The following is a 21,303-nucleotide window of genomic DNA, read 5'->3' on the forward strand; positions in this document are numbered from 1 at the left end:
CCGGAGGAGGTGGGTGACGCTCTGACTGACAGCTCTCCCGCGCCTCTCACCCAATCCCCTTTCCGGGCGGGCGGGCCATCGAGCCCCCACTTCCCTCCGATTGGCCGAGCCCCTTCTCCCGCCTCCTCCCCCTCGCCTCACCCAATAGCGGGGCGGTGGCGGGGCGTGGCGGGCCGCGAGGGGCGTGGCCGCCGCCGTGGCCGCGGCATGGAGGAGCGGCCGCGCCGCCGCTGAGCCGCCGCCATGGCCAAGAGCCGCGGGGGCGGCGGGCCCGGCTCGCCCGGCAGCGCCCGGGGCCTGGCGGGCACCCGCGAGAGCCTGGCGGAGGCGGGCGGCGACGAGCTCAGCTCGCTGGGCTCCGACTCGGAGGTGAACGGCGGCCCCGAGGAGCGCCGCGTCGATAAGTTCGGCTTCATCGTGGGCAGCCGCAGCGCCGAGGGAGCGTGAGTGGGGCCGGGCCGGGGGGGGACGGGGGGACGGGGCCGCGCGAAGGGAGAAGCGCGGAGAACCCCTCGGCGAACCCCTCGGCCGCTCCCGGCCCTCCTCCCGCTGCCGCCGCGCGGCCCAGGCCTCCCTTCGCCTTCCGCCCGCCGGGGCCTGCGGCTCTGCCCGCCGTCCGTCCGCCTCTGCGGGAGCCCCGCGGCTCTCGGCCCCCCCCGTTGGGGCGGAGCGGCACCGCTCGGCCGGCACGGCACGGCACGGCACGGCACGGCACGGCACGGGGCGCGGCGCTGCGGGTGGCGGCCCCGTGGTGTGACGGACCGCGCTGCGCCCGGACGGGACGGCGCTTCCCGGCCGCGGCCGTCGCTTCTCGGGGCGCTCCGGGTGCGGGCGTAGGGCCGGCGGTCAGCGCTAAGGGCTGCGTGCCCGGGGCGGGTGGTGTCGGCTGCGGGACACCGGGTGTGTCTGTCCGGCCCTCCTCCTGTGCTCCGAGTGCTCCTATCGGGCGGCATCCATCCAGGACGGGCCGCAGAGCTGCTCCATCTGCCGCCACCCGGGGCGTCCCGGCAGCAGAGATGCCGAGAAGGACCGAGCTGTCATCCCCGGCTGTCCCCGTGGCACCCGACACACAGCCGTCCCTGCGTGCTGCCCGCTGCCGGCTTGCCGTCGGCTGCTAACGGCTCCCAGCCGTGCTGGCACGGCTCCAGCAGGCAATGGGCCAGCCCGGCATCCAGCATCCAGCATCCCTCCCGCTTCCCACGCCTCGCTGAGCCCCGCGCTCCCCGCATCGGGGGCCGTCTGTCCCCACGGCGATGGTCCCCGTGCTGGGAGTGCCCTTCGGAGCCCTTCGAAGGCTGCTTGGAAACAGTCGTGCTTGGCCCCGTCTGACCTCATGGGTGGGACTTCATGGGGCACCGCTGGGATGGGGCTGCCCAGGGCTGTGGCACCAGGCAGGCCCAACGGGGACAAGTTGACCACGCAGAGGGGCTGTGCTAGCACAGAAACACTGGCGGGCAGCCCCCAAAGGGTTATCCATCAAAGCTCAGCACTGCAGGAAAGCATTCTGCTCCTCCTTGGGAGCCTGGGGCCAAGTGGCCTCTGGGATGATGGGTACGGGGCTTGCAGTCATTCTGATGTCCCTTTGCCCCGCAGACTGGAGGAGGTTCCCCTGGAGGTGCTGCGACAGCGTGAGTCCAAGTGGCTGGACATGCTCAACAACTGGGACAAGTGGATGGCCAAAAAACACAAGAAGGTGAGCGCCCACCTGCTGTCTCCAGGCGGCAGGGAAGGACAGCTGCGTGCAGCAGCATCCCGGTGAGACTTCAGTGCATCCCACACGTCAGCGGGTCCTTACAGTTGTGTCGCCCTCGGGTGATGCTGTTGGCTCAGGTGGGCTGTTCCCCTTCCAGCCCGGCTGCTGCTGCTCACGGCTGCTCCCTGCCGGGCTGTGGCTTCCCAGAGCTGGCTTGGCTGCCTGTGTGCAGCCATGGGAATTGTTAGGTCATGGAAACTTCTGCTCTGAGCATCTTGCAGACTGAAAACAACAACAACAAAAAAGCTGTGGGTAGGAAATGGTGGAGGCTGATGTGCAGCGTGCAGCCTGCGAGCTGGGGCTGGGCAGGAGGCTCAGTCCGTGCAGGACTGCTTTGTTGCTCCCTGACCTCCTGAGGGTGTGAGTGGAGCAGGGATGGGACACACTGAGCCCCAGGGTGCTGCCGTGTCTCTGACAGCGGTGGGGAGGGCTGGGGGGTGGCATAACCCTGACGGTCCATGCTCCTACTTGGTGCTGTCTGAGGCACTCCCTGGGCACCACGAAGCGCCTGGTGACCCACAGAGGAATCCTTCATCTGCTTCTTGGCTGCTTGCAAAGGGCTGCTGAGAGCTTTTGGGGACGCTGCAGGCGGGTGCTTTGTTTCTGCTGTGCGCTGCTCTCCACATGCTTTCCAAGCTCTGGTGAGTGCCCCGGCAGCCGTGCTGCTGGCAGGCAGCTCCCTCGTGCCCGGGCTGAGCTCCAGGAGGTCCCCATAGAGCTCCATGCGCTGTCCTTCAGCAGAATCAGAGCCTGGAGCCTCGGAGGGCTGCTCCAGAGAGCTGCTCTGTGCCCAGGCCCTGCAGCCGGATGGCTCATTCGCACCTGCGCTTCTCCACTGTGCTGAAATGGAGCTGTCCTGGCTCAGATCCCACCAAGCTGAGCAGAGCCAGTGCTGCGTGCTGCTCCCTGCCCTTTCCAGCCAGCCCGTGGGAGTGCAGACACGTGGGCAGCTCCGGCGACACTTTGCTTGTGGCTTCCCCCGGCCTGTATGCATTCCTGGTCTCCCAAAGGGCATGCGGGGGGCGGCGGCAGGACAAAATTTGGAGCTGGGGGTGCTCGGAGGGCTCAGCCTGCCCCAGCTGCGTGGCTCAACCAAGCCTGAGCTCCCAGCAAGGCGGCTTCCTTCCTGGCTGCTTAGCCAGCAGGAAGGGGAGTGAAGAGAGAGCTGTCAGCGGCCGAGCTGCCCGTGGCTGCCTTGGGCATTGCCCGCAGCGTTTCCTGCAAGCATAAAGCCCTCACGGGGCCCAAGTGGGTAAACAAGCAGTGCTGTGGTGAGGGTGCAGCGAGGAGTGTGGCGTCAGCACCGCGCTGGGAACACAAGTGCTTGCACCTGAGTTACGCTGGGAAACAGGGAGAGCAAGCTCTGGGCGGGCAGGCGGTGCCCAGGGCTGCAGTGCCTCAGGGAGCTCTTGGCTGCAGCATGCAGAGCCCTGGCACTGCTCGGGCACAGGGTGTGTGCCACCCATGCGAGGAAGTGAGGCAAGGTGACTGTGTTGGAACTGTGCAGGGCTTTGTGCTCAAAGTGTCCATCTCATGGGACCACAGGGAGGTCATGGCACTGCTTCACCAGGGCTGGAGCAGGACGAGAGCAGGAAAGGATGCAGCCTGGCTTCAGGTGGCAGCTGCAGGGTTAAGCGTGTCCGCTCTGTGCTGCGGAGCTGGCACCCACGCTGCCCAGCCTGGACTTTGCTCTGGCCGGCGCCAAGGAAACCTGGGGCTGGCTGGGCGCAGAGCTTGGGGGCTCAGAGCCTGCCCCTTCTGCCCCAGGGCCGCTTAGGGCTGTGGAGTCCTCTCCTCTGCCTGGGCCACGGTGGTGTGGGGAAGGAGCCAGCCGCTCCCTGCTTGGCTATGACGTTTGCTTTTCCAGTTGCTCTGAGGCAGAGCTAGGCTTGTTGGGAGCTGTTTGCAGGCTGCGTGGCCTCAGCCAGCTCCAGGCACCTCCCTGCAGCTCTGTCTCGCTGGCATTGCTCAGAACAGGGCTGGGGAGAAGGGGCTGAGGAGACCTCGGGCTGCCCAGATGTGTCAGCACAGCACGTGCCTGGACACCCTGTCCCCAGTGGTACAAGGACGCATCCCCTGGTGTGGGGGTTGCAATGCCGGCCTGGCCCACGTCTTGCCCTGGGAGTCTTGGTGCTCCCTGCTGCTCTGCAGCTCCCCTGACGGCTTTGTTCCCTGCACAGATCCGGCTGCGGTGCCAGAAGGGGATCCCACCCTCGTTGCGGGGCCGAGCGTGGCAGTACCTGTCCGGCAGCAAGGTGAAGCTGGAGCAGAACGTTGGCAAGTTTGATGTGAGTGCGACTGGGAACCTTCCTGTGCCTGCAGCTCTGAGGAGCACCCCGAGCAGTATGAGCTGATGAGGCAGATGTTTGGGGTAGCTCCAGCTTCACAGACACCCCACTGGTGCTGGGATGGGGCTGCTACTTGGCTGGCGCTCTCACCCCAACCTTCTCCTCCCAGGAGCTGGATGTCCTCCCGGGGGAGCCCAAGTGGCTGGACGTGATCGAGCGGGATCTCCATCGGCAGTTCCCCTTCCATGAGATGTTTGTCTCGCGTGGAGGCCACGGGTAAGTGGAGCAGCTGCACCTGGAATGGAACCGTGGGTTTGGTTTTGTGGAGGGTGAATCCCAGCCCGTGGGCTGACCGCTGGGGGAAGGTGGGCACCGTGGTGTCAGTTTGGGTCTGTGGGGAGGCTGCTGGGCTGTGTCGATGCCCCCCTCCACGTCTCCTCCCTCCTGCAGGCAGCAGGACCTGTTTCGGGTGCTGAAGGCCTACACTCTGTACCGCCCGGAGGAGGGCTACTGCCAGGCCCAGGCCCCCATTGCTGCTGTCCTCCTCATGCACATGCCAGCCGAGGTATGGGGGTCCTGCTGCTGGCACCAGTGGGGTGGTGCTGGTGGGCACAGCGCTCAGTTGGTGGCACTGCGTTACCCCGAAGCGCAGCCCTCAGCCCCGGTGTGCTCTGTGCGGAGCCGTGGAGCAAAGCGGGGCTGCAGGGCTGTCCCCCGGCGGTGCCTGCAGCTCACCTGCTGTCCCTTGGCTTGCAGCAAGCGTTCTGGTGCCTGGTGCAGATCTGTGAGAAGTACCTCCCCGGCTACTACAGCGAGAAGCTGGTGAGTGAGGGGCCCACAGCTCCTTCCACAGAGCAAGAACAGTGCGTGGGCAGTGCCACGCTTGGAGCTCAGCGTAGCTTTGCTGCTATTGTCCATGGGGCACGGCTTTAACAGTGGCGATCCCGGTGGGCTGGGGCCGGGTGCAGGGAAGCTGATCCCAGGGCTGAGCCGGGGCCCGGGGTCATCCAGCGCTGTCCCTGCAGGAGGCCATCCAGCTGGATGGGCAGATCCTCTTCTCGCTGCTGCACAAGGTCTCACCCGTGGCTTACAAGCATCTGAGCAAGCAGAAGATTGACCCCATCCTCTACATGACGGAGTGGTTCATGTGCGCCTTCTCTCGCACGCTGCCCTGGAGCTCCGTGCTGCGCGTCTGGGACATGTTCTTCTGTGAAGGTAAGGGCTGCGTCCTCCTGGGCTGATGGGACAGCCTCTGCTGTGGGGTGGTTCAGCCTGGAGAAGGAAAGGCACCAAGGAGATCTTGCTGAGGCCTTCCAGTACCTGAAGGGGCTGTATGGAGTGCAGTGACAGGATGAGGGGTAATGGCTTTGAACTAAAAGGGGGGAGGTTGAATGAGGTATTTGGAAGAAGCTCTTTGCTCAGAGAGCAGTAAGGCCCTGGCCCGGACTGCCCCGAGAAGCTGTGGGTTCTCCATCCCTAGTGGTGAGGCCAGGCTGGGTGCGGCTCAGCAGCCTGAGCTGATGGGAGGTGTCCCTCTAGTTAGCTTGCATCAGTGCTTATACAAATAAACCTCCCAATGGGCTGTATTGTCCCAAATGCCAGCGTTTATCCTCATGCTTCCCTGGCTGCTAGCAGCACCTGCTGGCCGTGTGCTGTGTCCCAGCTCAGCAGGTGTCCTCCTGTCCCACCTGCTGTGTCCTCCTGTCCTACCTGCCACTCACTGCCTCGCTTCTCCGCTTCCAGGGGTGAAGATCATTTTTCGGGTGGGCCTGGTGCTGCTCAAACACACCCTGGGCTCCTCAGACAAGCTCAAGTCGTGCCAGGGCCAGTACGAGACCATGGAGCGTCTGAGAGCCCTCAGCCCCAAGATCATGCAGGAGACCTTCCTGGTGCAGGAGGTGAGGTGCCGGGGGGCCCGGTGCCACACTGGGGCTGGGTGCCCGTGGGTGGGCAGAGCTCGTGTCCCCCACATACCCGGGTTGAGGGGTTCCTCTGCTCCTGGGAGTGGCACTGTCACCGAGGGAAAGACGTTGGCAGCGCAGCTCTCTCCCCGCAGGTGATTGAGCTGCCGGTGACGGAGCGGCAGATCGAGAGGGAGCACCTGATCCAGCTGAAGAAGTGGCGTGAGACGCACGGGGAGCTGCAGTGCAAGTCCCCCCCGCGCCTGCACGGTGCCAAGGCCATCAGCGAGGCTGAGCCCCCCACCCGCAAGGCACTGGAGCCCGTGCCCTCCATCATCGTCCCCCCTGGGCCCGCCCCGGTGCCCAAGGCCCGTAAGAGCAAGGAGAAGAACCGGGAGAAGGCCTCCGGCAGTCCCGCCAACGGCCCCGGGGCTGAGGGCAATGGGGCTCCTGGCGCCACCCGTGAGCTGCTGCACCCCCAGAGCTCCCCCCACCACCAGTCCAAGGAGAGCTTGTGCTCGCGGGAGAGCGAGGACACGTACTTGTAGGGCCGGCGCGGCCCCACGGCCGGGCTCAGCTGGGCTGTGTTCGGACCCGGGCTCCAGGACGCTGCTCCCTCTGCGGCGCAGGGCAGGAGGGGACCCCAGGGTGGGAGGGGACCCTCGTGGCGCCTGGCGACGGGGGCTTGGGGCTGCAGGGAGTGGGACGTGGCCGATGCGGGCTCGTGTGGCACCGTGGGGACACCGTCTGGGTGCCCGTTTAGGGTCCCATGGGGTGACCGGTGGAAGCTCAGCCCAGCGCGGTGACGTGGGGACGCATCCAACCATGCTGTCCCCAGCCCTGCAGGGTGCTGGCACCACGGCGGTGGGAGCCCTGGCACAGGGTGGCTGAGCCACCCGAGCTCCCCTGCCGCCCCTCAGGGGCCAGGCACGAGCCCCCCTCCTCATCCCCTCACCCCACATCCCCTGCATCCCTACCCCATCCCCTGCCCGCCCCACACTGTTGGGGCAAACCCAGACCCAGTTCCCCGTTGCTCGGGGCTGGGGGTACGTGAGGAGTCGGGAGCGGCCGCTGTCCCCCCCCCCCCCCCTCCCCCCTCCTCTTTATCTAGTGAGGATGTATCAAGCTGTAGCCCAATATGTAGTATGAATTTACCCATTCACTGAGCCTATTTATTATTCCTCCGTGGCAGTAACTCTTGCAGGCCGGGGGCCGAGGTTGGGAACTGCAGGCGGGACGCACCGGAGGCAGCGGGATTCGATGGCGGACCCCGTGCCCTGCAGGGCCGAGGTGAGCCGGGGCCGGGGGTGCTGCCCGCTGCGGGGTCCCCTCTCTTCCCCTCTCCCCGTGGCCGTGGGCAGGGGGAGGCTTTGTAAAATACAGCGGGGCAACGTGGTTTTGTACAAAGGGGAAATAAAGCAGGATTGTGTAAAGGCGCAGCGTGTGCGGCTCCGTGGGTTCAGCGTCTCTCGTGGGTGCCGTGGGGGGGGACGGGGGTGCTCCGTCCCCTCCCAGCTCTTGCTCACCACTCGCTGTGTCCACGCGGAGCGTGGTTTGGGGCTTCGCTTCCCTGCCCGTTGGTGGCTGCGGGGACAGAGGTGCCATCGCTTGGCGGCGGCATCCCTGTAAATGGGGGAGAGCTGTCGTGCGTCCCGCGTGGTGATGTGTGGCCGTCCCTTGTCCCACCCCCGTGTCCTGCAGAGTCCTGGGAAGGGGCACGGCGGGGACACAGCAGGGAGGTGACCGCCTTGCCACCCCTCCCAGCCCCCGGGGCCAACGCTGTTTGAAGCGCAGATGAGAGACGCGGAGCTGTGCTGACGCACCTGGAGGTCACCTCCGGCCCCGGGGCTTCTCGGCCGGCCGCCCATCTCCCAGCACGGCCGGGAGCAGCTCTGCTCCCCCCGCAGCCTCACTTCTCTGCTTTCCACGTACAAAATGGTGCTCCCTGCAGGCAGGAATGGTGCAAAAACTTCCATTCCCCTTTTCCCAAATCCCTCTTCCCACGAAGAAGCGGCTGCGGGGAACAGCCCGTGTTCCTGCATCCCACCCCTCCCTTCAAATCCGCGGACCCCGACCCCCCCCCGGCTTGGATGAATGCGGGGCGAAAGCGCCCCGAAGCGCTGCGGGACGGGGCGGGGCGGGCGGGTGCCCCTCCCGCATCCCGGGGCGGTGCCGGGGCGGTGCCGGGACGGGGCGGTCCGGTCCCGTTCGGCCCTTATAGCCCCACGGAGCCCCGTCCCGGCGCGGCGCGGCCGCCATGGAGCTTCACATCCTGGAGCACCGCGTGCGGGTGCTGTCCCTGGCGCGCCGCGGGCTGTGGCTGTACACCCACCCGCTGCTCAAACTGCTCTTCCTGCCGCAGCGCTGCAGGTACCGCTCCCCCTCCTCACCCCTTCCTCCTCCTCCTCCTCCTCTCGGTCCCACCGCACCGCGTTGTGTCCCGGCAGGTGTAAGTTCTTCAGCCTGACCGAGACCCCCGAGGATTACACCATCATGCTGGACGAGGAGGGCTTCAAAGGTACCACCACTGCGGCGATGAGCTGTGGCCGGCCTCAGCCCGGCGATGCTCGGAGCTGTGCGGTCAGCGGCGTGCCGGGAGCTGCCCTGCTCAGGTTCTCCCGGTTTGGCTGCTCCGGCGCCGCCCGCAGCCACGGGGCCGCGGCTGTGCCTCCGCAGTGGGACGGGGTGGGGAGTGGGAATGCTGCCCTTGCCCTGATCCCGCTGTCGGGGCGTGCTGGGGGTCTTTGAGCCCTCCCGAGTCAGTCCCTCTCCCTGGAAGGTGGCACCGGGCGGTATCTCTGTGTAGTGACCCTATGCGTGCAGCCCTGCTGCGGGGGTCTGACCCCACGGGCTGTGCTGGGGGCACACCCTGACCCCATCCCGAGCGCCAGACCCCCCCGGCCGGGCTGTATCTCCTGCTCACGCCCCGAGGAGCAAAGGTCAGTGGCTCAGCTGCGGTGCGACGCTCCCACCCGGCTGCAGCCCAACTCCCCGCCGCTGCCTGGAGGAACCGGGGCCGATCCCCACGCATTGTTTTATTTGGGGCCTTATGGACAAATGCTCCTCGATCCCGAGGGGCGGGCGGGAAGCGGCGAACAATGGCTGCGAGGCGGCCGCCCGCTGCACAGCGCCGGGCTGGGGGGCTGCCAGCACCCCCGGGGCACCCCATGGGGCCCTGCTGCACCCCGGTGTTAGAATTCACGGCTTCGGGGCTGGGCGAGGCTCTGGGGCCCGGCTGCTCCCCAAGGCACGGGGACGTGTGGGGGCACCCATGTGGTCACAGCCCCCCCTGCAGCCCCCGGTTCCTACGGGTGTTGAAAAGCCATTAAGTGGGGATGCGGCACCGCGGTCCCCGTCCCCCGGAACGCTTCCTGCGCAGGAACAGGCGGCTGCCAGCACCCTGGGCTTGGGACGTCCGGATCTGGCCTCACTCCTCCCTCATCGCTGCAATGAGCTGGGTGGTCTCAGCTTGGTGCCGCGCGGCTGCTGCTGAGCGCCAGGTGGTGAGGTCTGGGGGTGCCCACCCGGAGACGCGGGGTGCCGAAGGAACAGCGTGACCCCGATCCGTTCCTTCCTGGGGAGCGGGCGTGGGGCAGGAAGGAACCGGCCGGCATGCTCGTTCCCTGCCAACAACAGCAGCTTTTTGGGAGGCAGCCCTGGCCTCCCGCCAGCACGGGCTCAGGCTCAGGGATCGTGGCTTGTCAGAGATCGGGCACGGTGTGAGGCCATCCCACGTCCCCTCTGCTGTTAGACAGGGGCAGAGGATGGGGTGAGAGACGTGCACAGCCGCGGGGTCTTAGCGTGCTGCACCCACTTGTGGCCAGCCCTGCAGGTGCAGGACGAGAGGCACATCCCGGGTTCGGAAGGTTTGTCCCCAGTATCAGCATTCTTAGCGCCGTGTGCGGGGCTGACCCTGCCCCTTGCTGCATGGGGACAGCACTGACTCATTTCCCCATGTGCTGGCACTCAGCACCCTGCAGTGCCATCAGAGCAGGGATGTACGCGGTGTTACACCCTGTAGTGCCTTGGGCACGATGTCCTCTCTGCCTCCAGGCAGAGGGCAGCCACCCTCAGCATCCCCTCCTGTGTCCCTTAGCCTGTCCCCAGCAGGCCGTTGCTCCCTCCAGCACCCAGTCTTGCACGGATCGGGACCGCCGTCCCCTCTCGCTGGGGTCCCAGCAGGGTTGGGGACACAGCACAGCCCCATTCCATACCTCAGTTTCCCCTCTCCCACACAGAGCTGCCACCCTCCGAGTTCATGCAGGTGGCCGACTCGACGTGGTTGGTGCTCAGCGTCGTCTCCAACGGCTGTGCGCCCTCCGGCTGCCAGGCCACCGGCGTCACCAAGATCGCCCGCTCCGTCATCGCGCCGCTGGCCGAGCACCACGTCTCGGTGCTGATGCTCTCCACCTACCAGACCGACTTCATCCTGGTGAGCTCAGTGGGGACGGCGCCGTGTGGCCCTGGGGCTGCGTGGGAGGTGGTGGGGACCCCACTGAGCTTTGGGGACAGCCACGGTGACGCCGCGCCGCTGCCAGGTGCGGGAGCGGGACCTGCCTGTGGTCATTCACACCTTGGCCGGGGAGTTCGACATCTACAGGGAGGAGAACGGTGAATCCATCCCAGTCCCCTGTGATGATGCCAGCAATGGGTTCCTCAAGCCCAAGTCGGGTGAGTGGCACCGTGACGTCCCCGAAGCCACCTCGTCCCCAGGTGGCACAGTGCATAAGGGATGCTCCGTTGCGGACATCCCCGCGCTTTGGGGACCCCTGCGTTTTTGGCACCCTGCGGTGCCCCGGGGGACGCTGCTGGCCCCGGTGGCCACGTGGTGGCACTGCGGTGCTGTCCCCAAGGGCACCGGTGACAGCTGGTGGCTCTGCCCCGCAGCCCCCAGCCCCACCCTGCACCCCGTGCAGAGCCCCCAGAACCGCTTCTGCATCCTGACGGTGGCACCCGACACGCTGCCTGCCATCGCCACCATGCTCATCGATGTCCTCTTCTACTCCCACAGGTCAGTGACAGGGCTGGGGACACCGGCGTCACCCCTTGTGCCTCACTCACTCGTTCCCTTTTCGAGCTCTGGGTGCATTTTGCTAACTTTCTGCCACCCTTGGGTGCTGCTGGTCCTGCTGCCACCTCTGTGGACAGGAGCCCTGGTGCCACCGTACAGGGGGACAAGCCGTGCGCTGCAGCCACGCAAAGCAAAAGAGAAAAGGGCTTTTTGTAAACGGGGTGGGCACCCACCCCCTGCGAACTCTTCTGCCCAAGTTTGCCAACCCTGTTCCCATCTTGAGGCACCCCTGGGTGACACCGAGATGCCCCTATGGCACCTTTGGAGCCGTCCCAATGCCACCCTTGTCCCTTTTCCTGATTGGAGGTCCCTGTGCCATCCTCTCCCCGCAGCCCCCCCAAGGAACCCGGTGCCGGTGACCTCGACTCCATCACCTTCTTCTCCTTCTCGCTCATCGAGGGCTACATCTCCATCGTGATGGACGCGGAGACCCAGAAGCGGTAGGTGCTGTCCCCAGGTGCCCCCGCCCAGCACTGGGGGTCTGCCATGCTCAGTTCCCCCCTCTGTAGGTTCCCCAGCGACCTGCTGCTCACCAGCTCCAGCGGGGAGCTGTGGCGGATGGTGAGGATCGGTGGGCAGCCCCTGGGCTTTGGTGAGTGCCGCCGCCACCGCGGGTCTGCACAGGGGGGTGTGTGGATTTGGGGACCCCCTCCTCCACCACCGCTGTGCGTCGCCGTGTTGGTGGCACCGCGGTCTCGTTGCCTCCCCAGACGAGTGTGGCATCGTGGCGCAGATCGCCGAGCCGCTGGCTGCCGTCGACATCTCAGCCTATTATATCAGCACCTTCAACTTCGACCACGCGTTGGTGAGCCCGGCACGCGGCGCCACGGCCTCCCCGCCTCTCCCAGTGGGGCTGACCGACCTCTGTCCCCGCAGGTCCCTGAGGAGGGCATCACGGAGGTCATCGAGCTGCTGCAGAAGCGCCAGGAGGGCGGCAGATAGCGGCCAGGTGTGCGGTGACGCCACGCCGGTCCCCTCCTGCGCAGGGCTGTCCCCAGCACGGTGCTCGCTGTTCCTCATTCCTACGCCTTTCCCTGGTGTGGGGCAGAGCCCGGTGGCTCAGCATCACTCTGCCCGTGGGGGACGCGGGGGGATGCTGCTGTGACAGTGTTAGTTGCAGAGGGCAGCACCATGCCTTCCTCTGCCTTGGGCTCCTGCCCGGTGTTCTCAGGGTGCGGAGGGTTCCATTTAGGGGGTTGGGGTGGTGGGGAGCAGGGGCCTGCATGCCCCGGAGCGATGATGTGCCACAGCCCCAGCAGAGGTGGCAGCGTGTGCTGCCTGTCCCCACAATGGTGTCCGTGTGGGGCGGTGGTTGTGATGTTCCTGGGGGCTGCAGGGGGGTCAGGGCAGCACTACGGCCCCGTGTCCCCTTGGAGTGGCCCGGTGTCCTCTCCACTGTGTATGGCGGGGTTGCAGCTGCGGCTCCCCAGCCCCTTTCAAGCTGTTACACACTTTTTAATGTCAATAAAAGTCCTATTTTTTGTGTTGTTTTCTTTTTTCTGAGTACACCGTGGCTGCAGCCGGGGCCACCCTACAACCTGTCCCCGAGCGGCAGCGTGGTGGCACTCCTATCCCCATTGCAGCTGCCCGGGTTGCAGCACAGCAGGTGATGGCCTCACTGCACTGATGTCACCCAGGGGACGGGGACACACTTGGGGCAGTCCTGTGACACATTTTGGGGCAGGAAGTCGGGCCAGACGGCCGGCACTGCCCTGGCACCACCACTATGAATAGCAGCAGGGTCCCTCGCCCAGCAGGGATCAGCGCTCATCCGATGTCCCTGCGTGTCCCCGCTGTGTACAGCTGTGAGCCCTCGGCTTCCTGCGACGTCTATGGGCTCTTTCCTGTCCCACTCTCTGTTTTCCAGGAGTCATAAGACAGCAGTGACGTGAGCCCCAGAGATGAAGAAATTGCAGTCAGCCAATGCGGTCACACGCTCTATTTTCAGCCCTGTTGGGTATTGCACATCCCTACACGTTGTCCCCAAAGGCCGCCGGCTGTTGGTGGTGGTGATTGCTGAGTTCCCATCACGGCCCATGGGGACCCTGTGAAGTCCTGGGATGGGGTGGTTCAGGGTGGTGGTGCCGAGGTGATTTCTGCCTGTGTGGTCTCAATGACTTGGCCAGGGTGCTCTGCTGGTATGGTGAGCCCTGCAGGGCTGCGGGCCTGAGGGTGGATGGATGGATGGGCGATGGATGGATGTAAGTGAGGAGGGATGGGCAGAGGGACTGGGATTATTGGATGGATGAATGGATGGATGAGGTGGGAGATGTGTCAGTGAGAGGGCGGATAGAGGATGGATGGGTGGTTGGGTGGACAGGTAAGAGAATGGAGAATTGGGTGGATGAATGTCCAGAGGGGCGGTGGAACAGGCAGACAGACAGCTGGATGGACTAACGGACGGATGGACAGACAGGCCGGCCCTTTGACTACACGGGCTGTCAGACAGGCTGCCTCCATCCTGGAGGAGTTTCTCCTGGAAAGAAGGGTGTTCTTCCTCCTCCATCCCTCCAGAGCCGCCCTTCAGCCCCCGGCCCCGCGAGGCAGAGCCCAGCCTGGCCAACACCCGTGGGCGTCCTCGGGCAGGGGATGCCTCCAGGAGGATGGGAGCAAGGGCGAGGAGGCAGTGCCACCCTGTGTCCTGCAGCAGGGAGTTCTGCGGGTTGGGGGCAATGGGAGGGGAGGGAGAAATTTGGGGAGAAAAGAATACTTCATTTTCTGGAAGTGAGTCAGTGTTGCGCTCTTCCGCTCGCAAGGAGATGTTATTTCGGGAGTGTCCTCCTGCCTGAGCCACCCCCTGCGAAACCAAATTCTGCTGCGGGCAGCTTCCTGTGCTCAGCAGCAGGAGGGCACCGCTGGCTCTGCTTCGGGGCTGAAACCCGCCGAAGGGAAGCGGTTCGTTCCCGGCTGGCAGGGGTTGGCCGTGATCCGGGGTTGTGACATGCAAATTCTGCACATTTTGGGGCCAAGTGGCAAAGGGTGGGACTGCGGTGGCGTCCTGGCCACGGTCCTCCTAAAATCGGGAGCTGAAGAAGAGGAGCTTCAGGCTTGGGAACCGCGTGGTGGCATCACCCCGCTTTGGATGGGTTTGATGTCGCTCTTCACAAAAGTCGGCGGGATGATAACGATAATAAATCTCATAAATGGCATTAAGTTCAACAGGATGTGTCAGCATCCTCTCGTGCTCCACCGCAAGAGCAGCTTGGGCTGTGGCTGTGATGCAGTGCCCACTCCATAACCACGCTCCCGCTGGACTTTGTCAGACAGAGAAAGGACTTTGTACGACAGCCGGTGCTGCTGGTGACCCCCAGCTGATTGCACTTCCTTCCCTGCACGTGTTGCGTGCGGTGTAGCAATGGGAACGGCTGCATGCCTTCCTTTTAGCACCCTACCACGGGTCCAGGCTGATCAAAGCAGAGCAGAGGCAGCCCGGTGCGGCGCACAGTACTCACGTCCCCATCAGCAGCATCATGCACCCTCCTGCCCTGAGCGGTACCCTCGGATCTGGGGTGTCCCCCGTGGCTCAAGGAGAGATTGCAGACAGACGGACAGGCTGAGCACCCCGGAGCGTTGCTGAGTGCTGAGGTCCAGAGCAGTCTCTGAACCATCCCGCTGCGCTCTGCATTGCCCCAGTCTGCCATCCCTGTCCAACCCGGCACCCACTTCTTGCCTGCAGCCCTGCAGAACGGCACCGTTTGGTGAAACCCACGCACTGGGCTGCGGTCAGAGCTGTTCACACCTCCACCAGAGGTGTGAGATGGGGCGGCAAGGTGCCAGCCCAGTGGGTGCACCCCGGGAACAGGGGCAGACTGCAGGTCCCACGCCGACCCCGGGCTCCAGAGCTGGCGCTGATGCTGCCAACAGCCTCTATTGGCTGAATATTGATTTCGGAGGCTGACTGCAGTTTAACGAACACGGAGCAAGAGGGATGCGGAGCCGGGTGACTTCACGATGTGCTTCCATAAGAAGCTCTGCACGATCCCACAGGCACCCGGCTCACTCCATGCACGGGATGGACCTATGAGGACTCCCTCGAGGAACTGAATCGAAGAACAAAACCATCGTCCAGCTGGCATCATTTCCTCCCCCCAGCCTGGCACGCCCCGCTCATTGGTCCCACAGTCATCTCTTCACTTCTCTCTTTCTTTCCGTTGGGTCTGGGTGCCTCCTTCGGAGGTGGTGGCTAATCAGTGCACTTAAAAAGGCACTGCTTCCCCATTGCTGGCCAGTAAGGAAGTCGCTCGCGCGCCCTGCAGCACCGCTCGGCGGCACCCGGACATGCGGCACAACGCGCGGCCCCTGGGCGTGCTGGCAGGTAGGTGCTCCCAGCGCCCCACAACTGCCCTCTTGCTCGCGCCTCCATCCGTGGGGCAGCACTGCTCCCGGCCGTGGCGCTCCCCAAGGCCCTGGGTGTGCACATGGGGTCGGTTCCTCCCGGGTTACCCTGCGGGGGCTCCCCTAGAAGACGGGGTGCAGGGAGGGTGCGGGTGAGGGGATGTGGTTTGAGGTCGGTTTGGGAGCGGGGTGGCTGCGAGTGGCGGAGGGATGGGGGCTCCGTGCTTTGCAGACGTGTTCCTCAACCCCAAACCCGGTTCAGTAGGGCCGGGTGCTGCTCTCTCACCGACCCCACGTGGATGTGGGTGACAGCAGGGCTGAGCCAGCCCGGAGCCAAGGGGATGGCCGCAGGGCTGTCACTGCCTGGTGGCCCCACGTTGGCCTGTGCCGGCAGGGGGCTGCTGGGTAGCCTCCAACCTGAGTGATTCTATGATTCTATGATTCAATGAGCCGCGTGTGCTCCTCTACGCCTTGAGGGTACCTCCCTCCTCCTCTTCCTCTCCCCCTGATATTCCCGTCCCTGTGCCGAGGGCTCTGCCAGGTCCCAGCAGCTGGCCTTAGGGACAGGGATGGCTTTGTCCCCACAGCAGGGTCAGGACCTCACCACCGTGCCCAGCACTCTTGGTCCTCCCCTCTGTGCCCAGCACCAGTGTATGGGCCGATGGGGTTGCCATTCTCACTGTGGATGCTCCCAGCTCTCCCTGCAACATCTCTGCGCTATCACTGCCGACCATCCCCGTGTCCCCTCACCCCGCGGTGCTGTATCCCCATATCCCAACCATCTCCCTCCTCTTCCTCCCCAGCCGTGGCCAAGGGACTCCTCCTGCTCTGGGCCGTGCCCGCACGCAGCACTCAGCCCCCATCCCCGCAGCAGACGCAGGCCTTGGTGCAGCTCATGGCCGAGGACGCGCAGGAGCTCTTCAAACTCTACGTGAGTGCCACCTCCGGGGGCCGGGGGCGGTGGGGGAGGGCGGCTGTCCCCCCAGTAACCCCATTCCCCCCAGTAACCCCATTCCCCCCAGTAACCCCACTCCCCCCAGGTAACCCCAATGCCTTTCCTGCAAGCAGGAGCAGGAGCAGCACCTGCCCCACAACCTGTGCCGGGCCAACAGCTTGCTGGAGTGGCTGCGGGGGAAAATGGGGCCACGGGAGAGGGATCTGCGAGCTCTGCACAGCACCATGACCCGCATGGACCGGGAGCTGCAGGACATCGCCCGGCACCAGGGCGACCTCCATCCGCCCGAGGCCGCCATCCTGCACCGCCTCCGCAGCACCCGCATGAAGGTGCGCGGGCTGCTGGTCCACCTGCGGGGCACCATGGAGGCCCGCGGCATCGTCCCCCCCACCGCCCCCCCGCCCCGGCGGCCGGCGGCCAGCAAGGTGTTCCAGCAGAAGATGGAGGGCTGCCGCGTGCTCTGGAGCTACACCCGCTTCATGGACAATCTCAGAGCACACATGGAGGCTCAGGGCACGCGGGCACGGCGCGAGGAGAAGGGCCGGCGGAGAGGCAGGCGGAGGGGATGGAGGACAAGCAGACCCTGAAGGAGACCTCCGTGCCAACGCCGATCCTGCAGGGCCGCGCTCGGACGTAGAGCTGTGCCCGGTGCCGGCACCGGGGTCACTGTGGGGTGGTGACAGCCCGCCCTGACGGATTTTCCAGTGATTCAATGGGTCCGGTGACACGGCCTGACTAAGGGGCCCAGCGCCCGCACACGGCACAGCACCGGCTGCGAGTGCCACCCGTCTGTCCCCCTGCAGCCCCACCACCATCTCAGGGGGTTTGGTGACCCTGGAGCTCAGAGCCCCTGCAAGCCTGGTGCCCTCCCCACCTTGGTGTCCTTCCCATCTTGGTGTCATCCCCACCTTGACGTCCTCCCCATCTCGCTGTCCTTCCCACCTTGGTGTCCTCCCCACCTTGGTGTCCCCACTCACCCGGTGTCTCTGTGAGCTTGGGGTCCCTATTAGTTTTGGGTCCCTTCCCATCTTGTTGTCCTTGGAGCTTTGTGTCCCCACTCCCTTGGTGTCCCTTCAAGCTTGATGTCCCCAATTGGTCAGTTGGTGACCCCACTCACTTGACATCCCTATGAACTTGGGGTCCCTGTTAGTTTTGTGTCCCTCCTGCCTTGGTGTCCCTTCAAGTTTGGTGTCCCCATTCAATTGGTGACCCCACTCACTTGACATCCCTACAAGCTTGGGGTCCCTATTAATTCCATGTCCATCCTACCTTGATGTTCCCACTTGACATTCCCACTCGATGTCCCCTCTCAGCATCCTCATGAGCACACTGAGCTCCCCTCCGTGCTCACCCCTTCTCTCTCCCTGTCCCCATCATCCCCGTGCCCACCCACCCCTCATCACCCCACACCCCCAGGTGCCCCCCGGTGTTGGGCACAGCCCCGTGCTCTGGCAGTGGGCACCGACCCCCCATAACTTATACATGACAGTGGTTCCTGTATTTATTGAAGCCATCAAATTAATTTAACGCGTCCCCGCACTGGGGACGAATATTTAAGTTTACACTTTTAATATATGGATATATATTTTAAAATATATTTTAAAATGGATATCTATTTTTGCTATTTTTTTTATTGTATTGTGTTAAAGTATAAATTTTATTTATGGATGCAAATATTATTTTGTACTGGAAGAGGGGCACCGACCCTTTATTTTTCTATGTCAACAGATGGAAATAAAGTCTTGACCTCGGCCTGTGTGCCGATGCCTCTGTCCAGGTGTGTCCGTGTGTCTGTCCATGGGGCCCAGGCAAACCCCCAACACATCCTGTGATTCCCTGGGAGCTTTTTGGGGCCCGGTGCTACCAGGAATCCACCTAAGCATGGGGGTGGGATGGAGGACACAGTGAAAACTAAACGAATTTGGGAACTGATTGGCAATAACCTGAAAGGAAAGTGAGGTCAGGAGGAGGAGGATGGAGGGAAACAGAGTGGGCGCAGCGTGGGACAGCGTGGGGGGACGAAGGACACAAAGGATGTGATGGGGTGTGCAATGTGTGGCTTGGGATGTGGCACAGCAGCGTGGCCCTTGGGATGGCGTGGGATGGCAGCATCAGGTGGCAGCTGGCACAGCGTGGGGTGTGGCGTGGCACAGAGTGGCACAGAGTGGGAGGAGGACATGGTGTGCCATGGCACGGGGTGCTGCGTAGCACACTGTGAGATGTGGCACACGGCACAGGGTGGGATGTGGCAGATGGCATGGGGAGACACATGGTGTTGGCACAGAGTGGGAAGGGGCACATCATGGTGTGGCAATGAGGCACACAGTGGGACGTGACAAGGTGTGGGAGGTGACATGGCAGCAGGAACACGATGGGACGTGACATCAGGCACACGACGGATGTGGCACATGGCAATGGGATGTTGCACGTGGCACGGGGCACACTGTGGATGTGGCACATGGCACATGGGAAGACACATATGGCTCATGATGGGATGTGGCCCATGGCGCACAATGGGTGTGGCACATGGCACATGGCACATGGTGGATATGGCACATGATACATGGCACATAGCACATGGCACGTGGTGGATGTGGCACATGGCACGGTGCAGTGTGAGGCAGCACTGCCTGGCCCTGGTACTGCACCCGGCCCCGCACTGAGCACCACTTGTCACACGGCCCCATGCCAAGCGTCACCGTGCCACACAGCCCCATTGCAGCCTGGGGACACGCTGGGGCCCGCTGCCACCGAGCACTGTCCCTGCTGAGTCAAATATCCTAAGATATTCATGTGGACATCCTAAGATGTCATGTGGCACCACGGAGTCACTCGTTCCTCGCCGTGTGCCTGGCTGTGCCGGCGGCACTGACTCAGTTGCAGGCAGCATCGCCACTGGGACGGCCACCGCCACCATTTGGGGACCCTTCGGGAACGATGTCACCATGAAGCAGCCCGAGCTGGCCCAGCACGTCACCTCCTGCCAGCTGCCATACCCCGCCGAGCCGCCCCAGGAGGAGGCAGCTTGGAGGGGCTCTGAGGGCACAGGTGGGTGACAGCCCCCTCCCTGAGACCAGGGACACCTGGGGGTCCCAAGTAGGGAAGGGGAAGCAGGAGCCCCTCTGTGCTCAGGGGAGCAGGATCTGGGCTCAGGATCTGGGAAAAGAGGGGATGAACTTGGGAATGGGCTCCAAGCAGAAATTAAGGGTCTGCAAATGCTTGTACACCTGGGGCTGAAAATGGGGCGATGCGTGGGATGGTGGCATGCCAGCAGCCCCAGTGACCCCAGCATCCCCATCCCCTCAGTGCCATGCAGGTCCAGGCACTCTCCCTGCACGGGGCTCGGGGAGGACACCCTGCAGTGGGGACACGCCTTGCTTCCTGCCCCCTGAGGTGTCCCCAAGGCCATGGGGGCCATCATCCCTCTGGGTGCCTGGCTTTGGGGTGATGCCAGCGGGATGGCACTTATGAGATGGCAGTCATAGGGCGACAGTGGTGGGGTGCAGGGGTTTGGGTGTGCGAAGATCACCCCGTGAGTCAAGGGGGAATTCGTCCCTGCCGTTATTCAGCCCGGGCTTCCCCAGCACGGGGCTGCCTCCTTACTCACACCTTACTCAGCCCGGCACCCCGCACTGGCTGGACACGGGGGGCTGCTGGGGGCAGCGTGTCCCCTGCTGGGAACAGTGTGGGACGGGGGGTTGGGGACCCCAGTGGCGCGGGTGGGACGGGGACGGGGTGGGATGGGGATGGAGGGCTGTTACAGGTGAGGATTGGGCAGAAATGGGTGAGAAGGGGCTGCTCGTGTCCCCACGTCCCCGTGGCGGTGACAGCCGCGGACGGCAGAGAGCAGTGTTCAGCAGGGCAGAGCGGCCCGCGGCTCTCCTGCCAAACCCAACCCCGAACAGCCCCATTTGGGGCCGCTGCCCCGCACGTGGGCTCCCCCCGGCCCCGCTCCGCAGCTCGCAGCCCCGCAGCACCCGGACTCACTTAGGGGCCAAACCGCCCCAAAAAACCCATCCGGCGCGTGGGAGCGGGGCCGGCCGGCCGCGGCCGGGATGCCGATAGCATTGTGTCACCGAGCGCGTTCCTATTCCCTCTTTTGGGCTTTTTCCGAGTGCATCATCCCCGGGGCAGGTGGGCGTCTGCCGGGACCCCCGATCCCATCATCCCCTCCATTCAGGGGCCACCGCTGCTAAACAAACTATTGGGGAGGTGACATCCCCCGGACGGCGTTGGCAATCTGTCCCGTGTAGGGTCGGTTTCCTACGGGATGACCTATGGGGTAAGCCATATAATAACACATCATACGTGAGCAAAGAGAAGAGTTCGGCCCAGCTCCCCGCTGCCGGGCACGTCCCATTGTCGCACGCGGGGCATTTCCCCGATTTCCTCGCTTTTTGGCCACGGAACGCAGGGCTGATTCAGGCGCGGGGGCTGCGGGGGGTCGCGGGCAGCGGGGCTGGACCTGGCTGCAGGTGAATCAGCTCCAGCGCCGCATCCTGCGGAGAAATGCAGGGAAGAGGCAGGAAGTGGCCGCGGTGGGGCTTGCGACACCCCCACCCCGGGCTGCCCCGGAGCTGGTGATGGAGAAACACCCGTTTCCCAGGTAATTAAGTGACCCCGGTAATTAGGTATGAATTTATACGTGAGGTTGCGCACATGAGCCTCCCTCCCCGCCCCACATGGCTCCCGTTATCCCCATCCCATTGGCATCTCTTTGCCCTTCCCCAGTACCCCCAAAGTGGGCTCAGCTGGGATTCCGCCAGCGCAGCAGTTGTCCCCTTCACCCCTGGGGAAGCCGTGCCACCAATAGCAGTGACGGCAGCCCCGGCCCCACGGCAGGGCCAGGTGGCACCACGCACAGCAGCACCCTGGGGGCAGCTCAGCTGGGGGACAGACGGACAGATGGACGCAATGGGTGGCACTGCAGAGGGTCCCACCCAACCGCGCTGTCCCCACATCCCCCCCTCTTGGTGCCCCCCGGTGGGATGCAGGCAGGG

At 64.5% G+C, this 21,303-nt stretch overlaps 3 protein-coding genes across 4 annotated transcripts; all 3 read left to right on the forward strand.

Moving 5' to 3' along the window:
- Positions 1–196: 196 nt before the first annotated feature.
- On the forward strand, positions 197–7,378 carry TBC1D10A (TBC1 domain family member 10A). The gene is made up of 9 exons (XM_015294919.4): positions 197–443; positions 1,594–1,693; positions 3,934–4,041; positions 4,211–4,317; positions 4,492–4,606; positions 4,798–4,863; positions 5,067–5,256; positions 5,785–5,939; positions 6,098–7,378. Exons 1-9 carry the CDS (start codon positions 244–246, stop codon positions 6,488–6,490), a joined length of 1,434 nt encoding a protein of 477 aa, XP_015150405.3. The 5' UTR covers positions 197–243; the 3' UTR covers positions 6,491–7,378.
- Positions 7,379–8,182: 804 nt separating this feature from the next.
- Positions 8,183–12,496, forward strand: GATSL3 (GATS protein like 3). Of its 2 annotated transcripts, none has more exons than XM_015294923.4 (9): positions 8,183–8,312; positions 8,390–8,460; positions 10,181–10,374; positions 10,481–10,613; positions 10,830–10,953; positions 11,346–11,453; positions 11,523–11,605; positions 11,724–11,818; positions 11,890–12,496. In XM_015294923.4, the coding sequence occupies exons 1-9, from the start codon at positions 8,200–8,202 to the stop codon at positions 11,953–11,955; spliced, it is 987 nt and encodes a 328-aa protein (XP_015150409.2). In that variant the 5' UTR covers positions 8,183–8,199; the 3' UTR covers positions 11,956–12,496. The 2 variants fall into 2 exon arrangements, with proteins under 2 accessions (XP_015150409.2, XP_015150408.2); XM_015294922.4 differs by having other exon boundaries at positions 11,724–11,814.
- Positions 12,497–15,240: 2,744 nt separating this feature from the next.
- Positions 15,241–18,481, forward strand: LOC101752166. Its single transcript, XM_004934454.5, has 3 exons — positions 15,241–15,328; positions 16,152–16,279; positions 16,417–18,481. The coding sequence occupies exons 1-3, from the start codon at positions 15,292–15,294 to the stop codon at positions 16,888–16,890; spliced, it is 639 nt and encodes a 212-aa protein (XP_004934511.3). The 5' UTR covers positions 15,241–15,291; the 3' UTR covers positions 16,891–18,481.
- Positions 18,482–21,303: the final 2,822 nt, after the last annotated feature.

The sequence above is a fragment of the Gallus gallus genome, chromosome 15 (genome assembly GCF_016699485.2).
Source record: "Gallus gallus isolate bGalGal1 chromosome 15, bGalGal1.mat.broiler.GRCg7b, whole genome shotgun sequence".
In the NCBI taxonomy this organism is placed as follows: domain Eukaryota; kingdom Metazoa; phylum Chordata; class Aves; order Galliformes; family Phasianidae; genus Gallus; species Gallus gallus.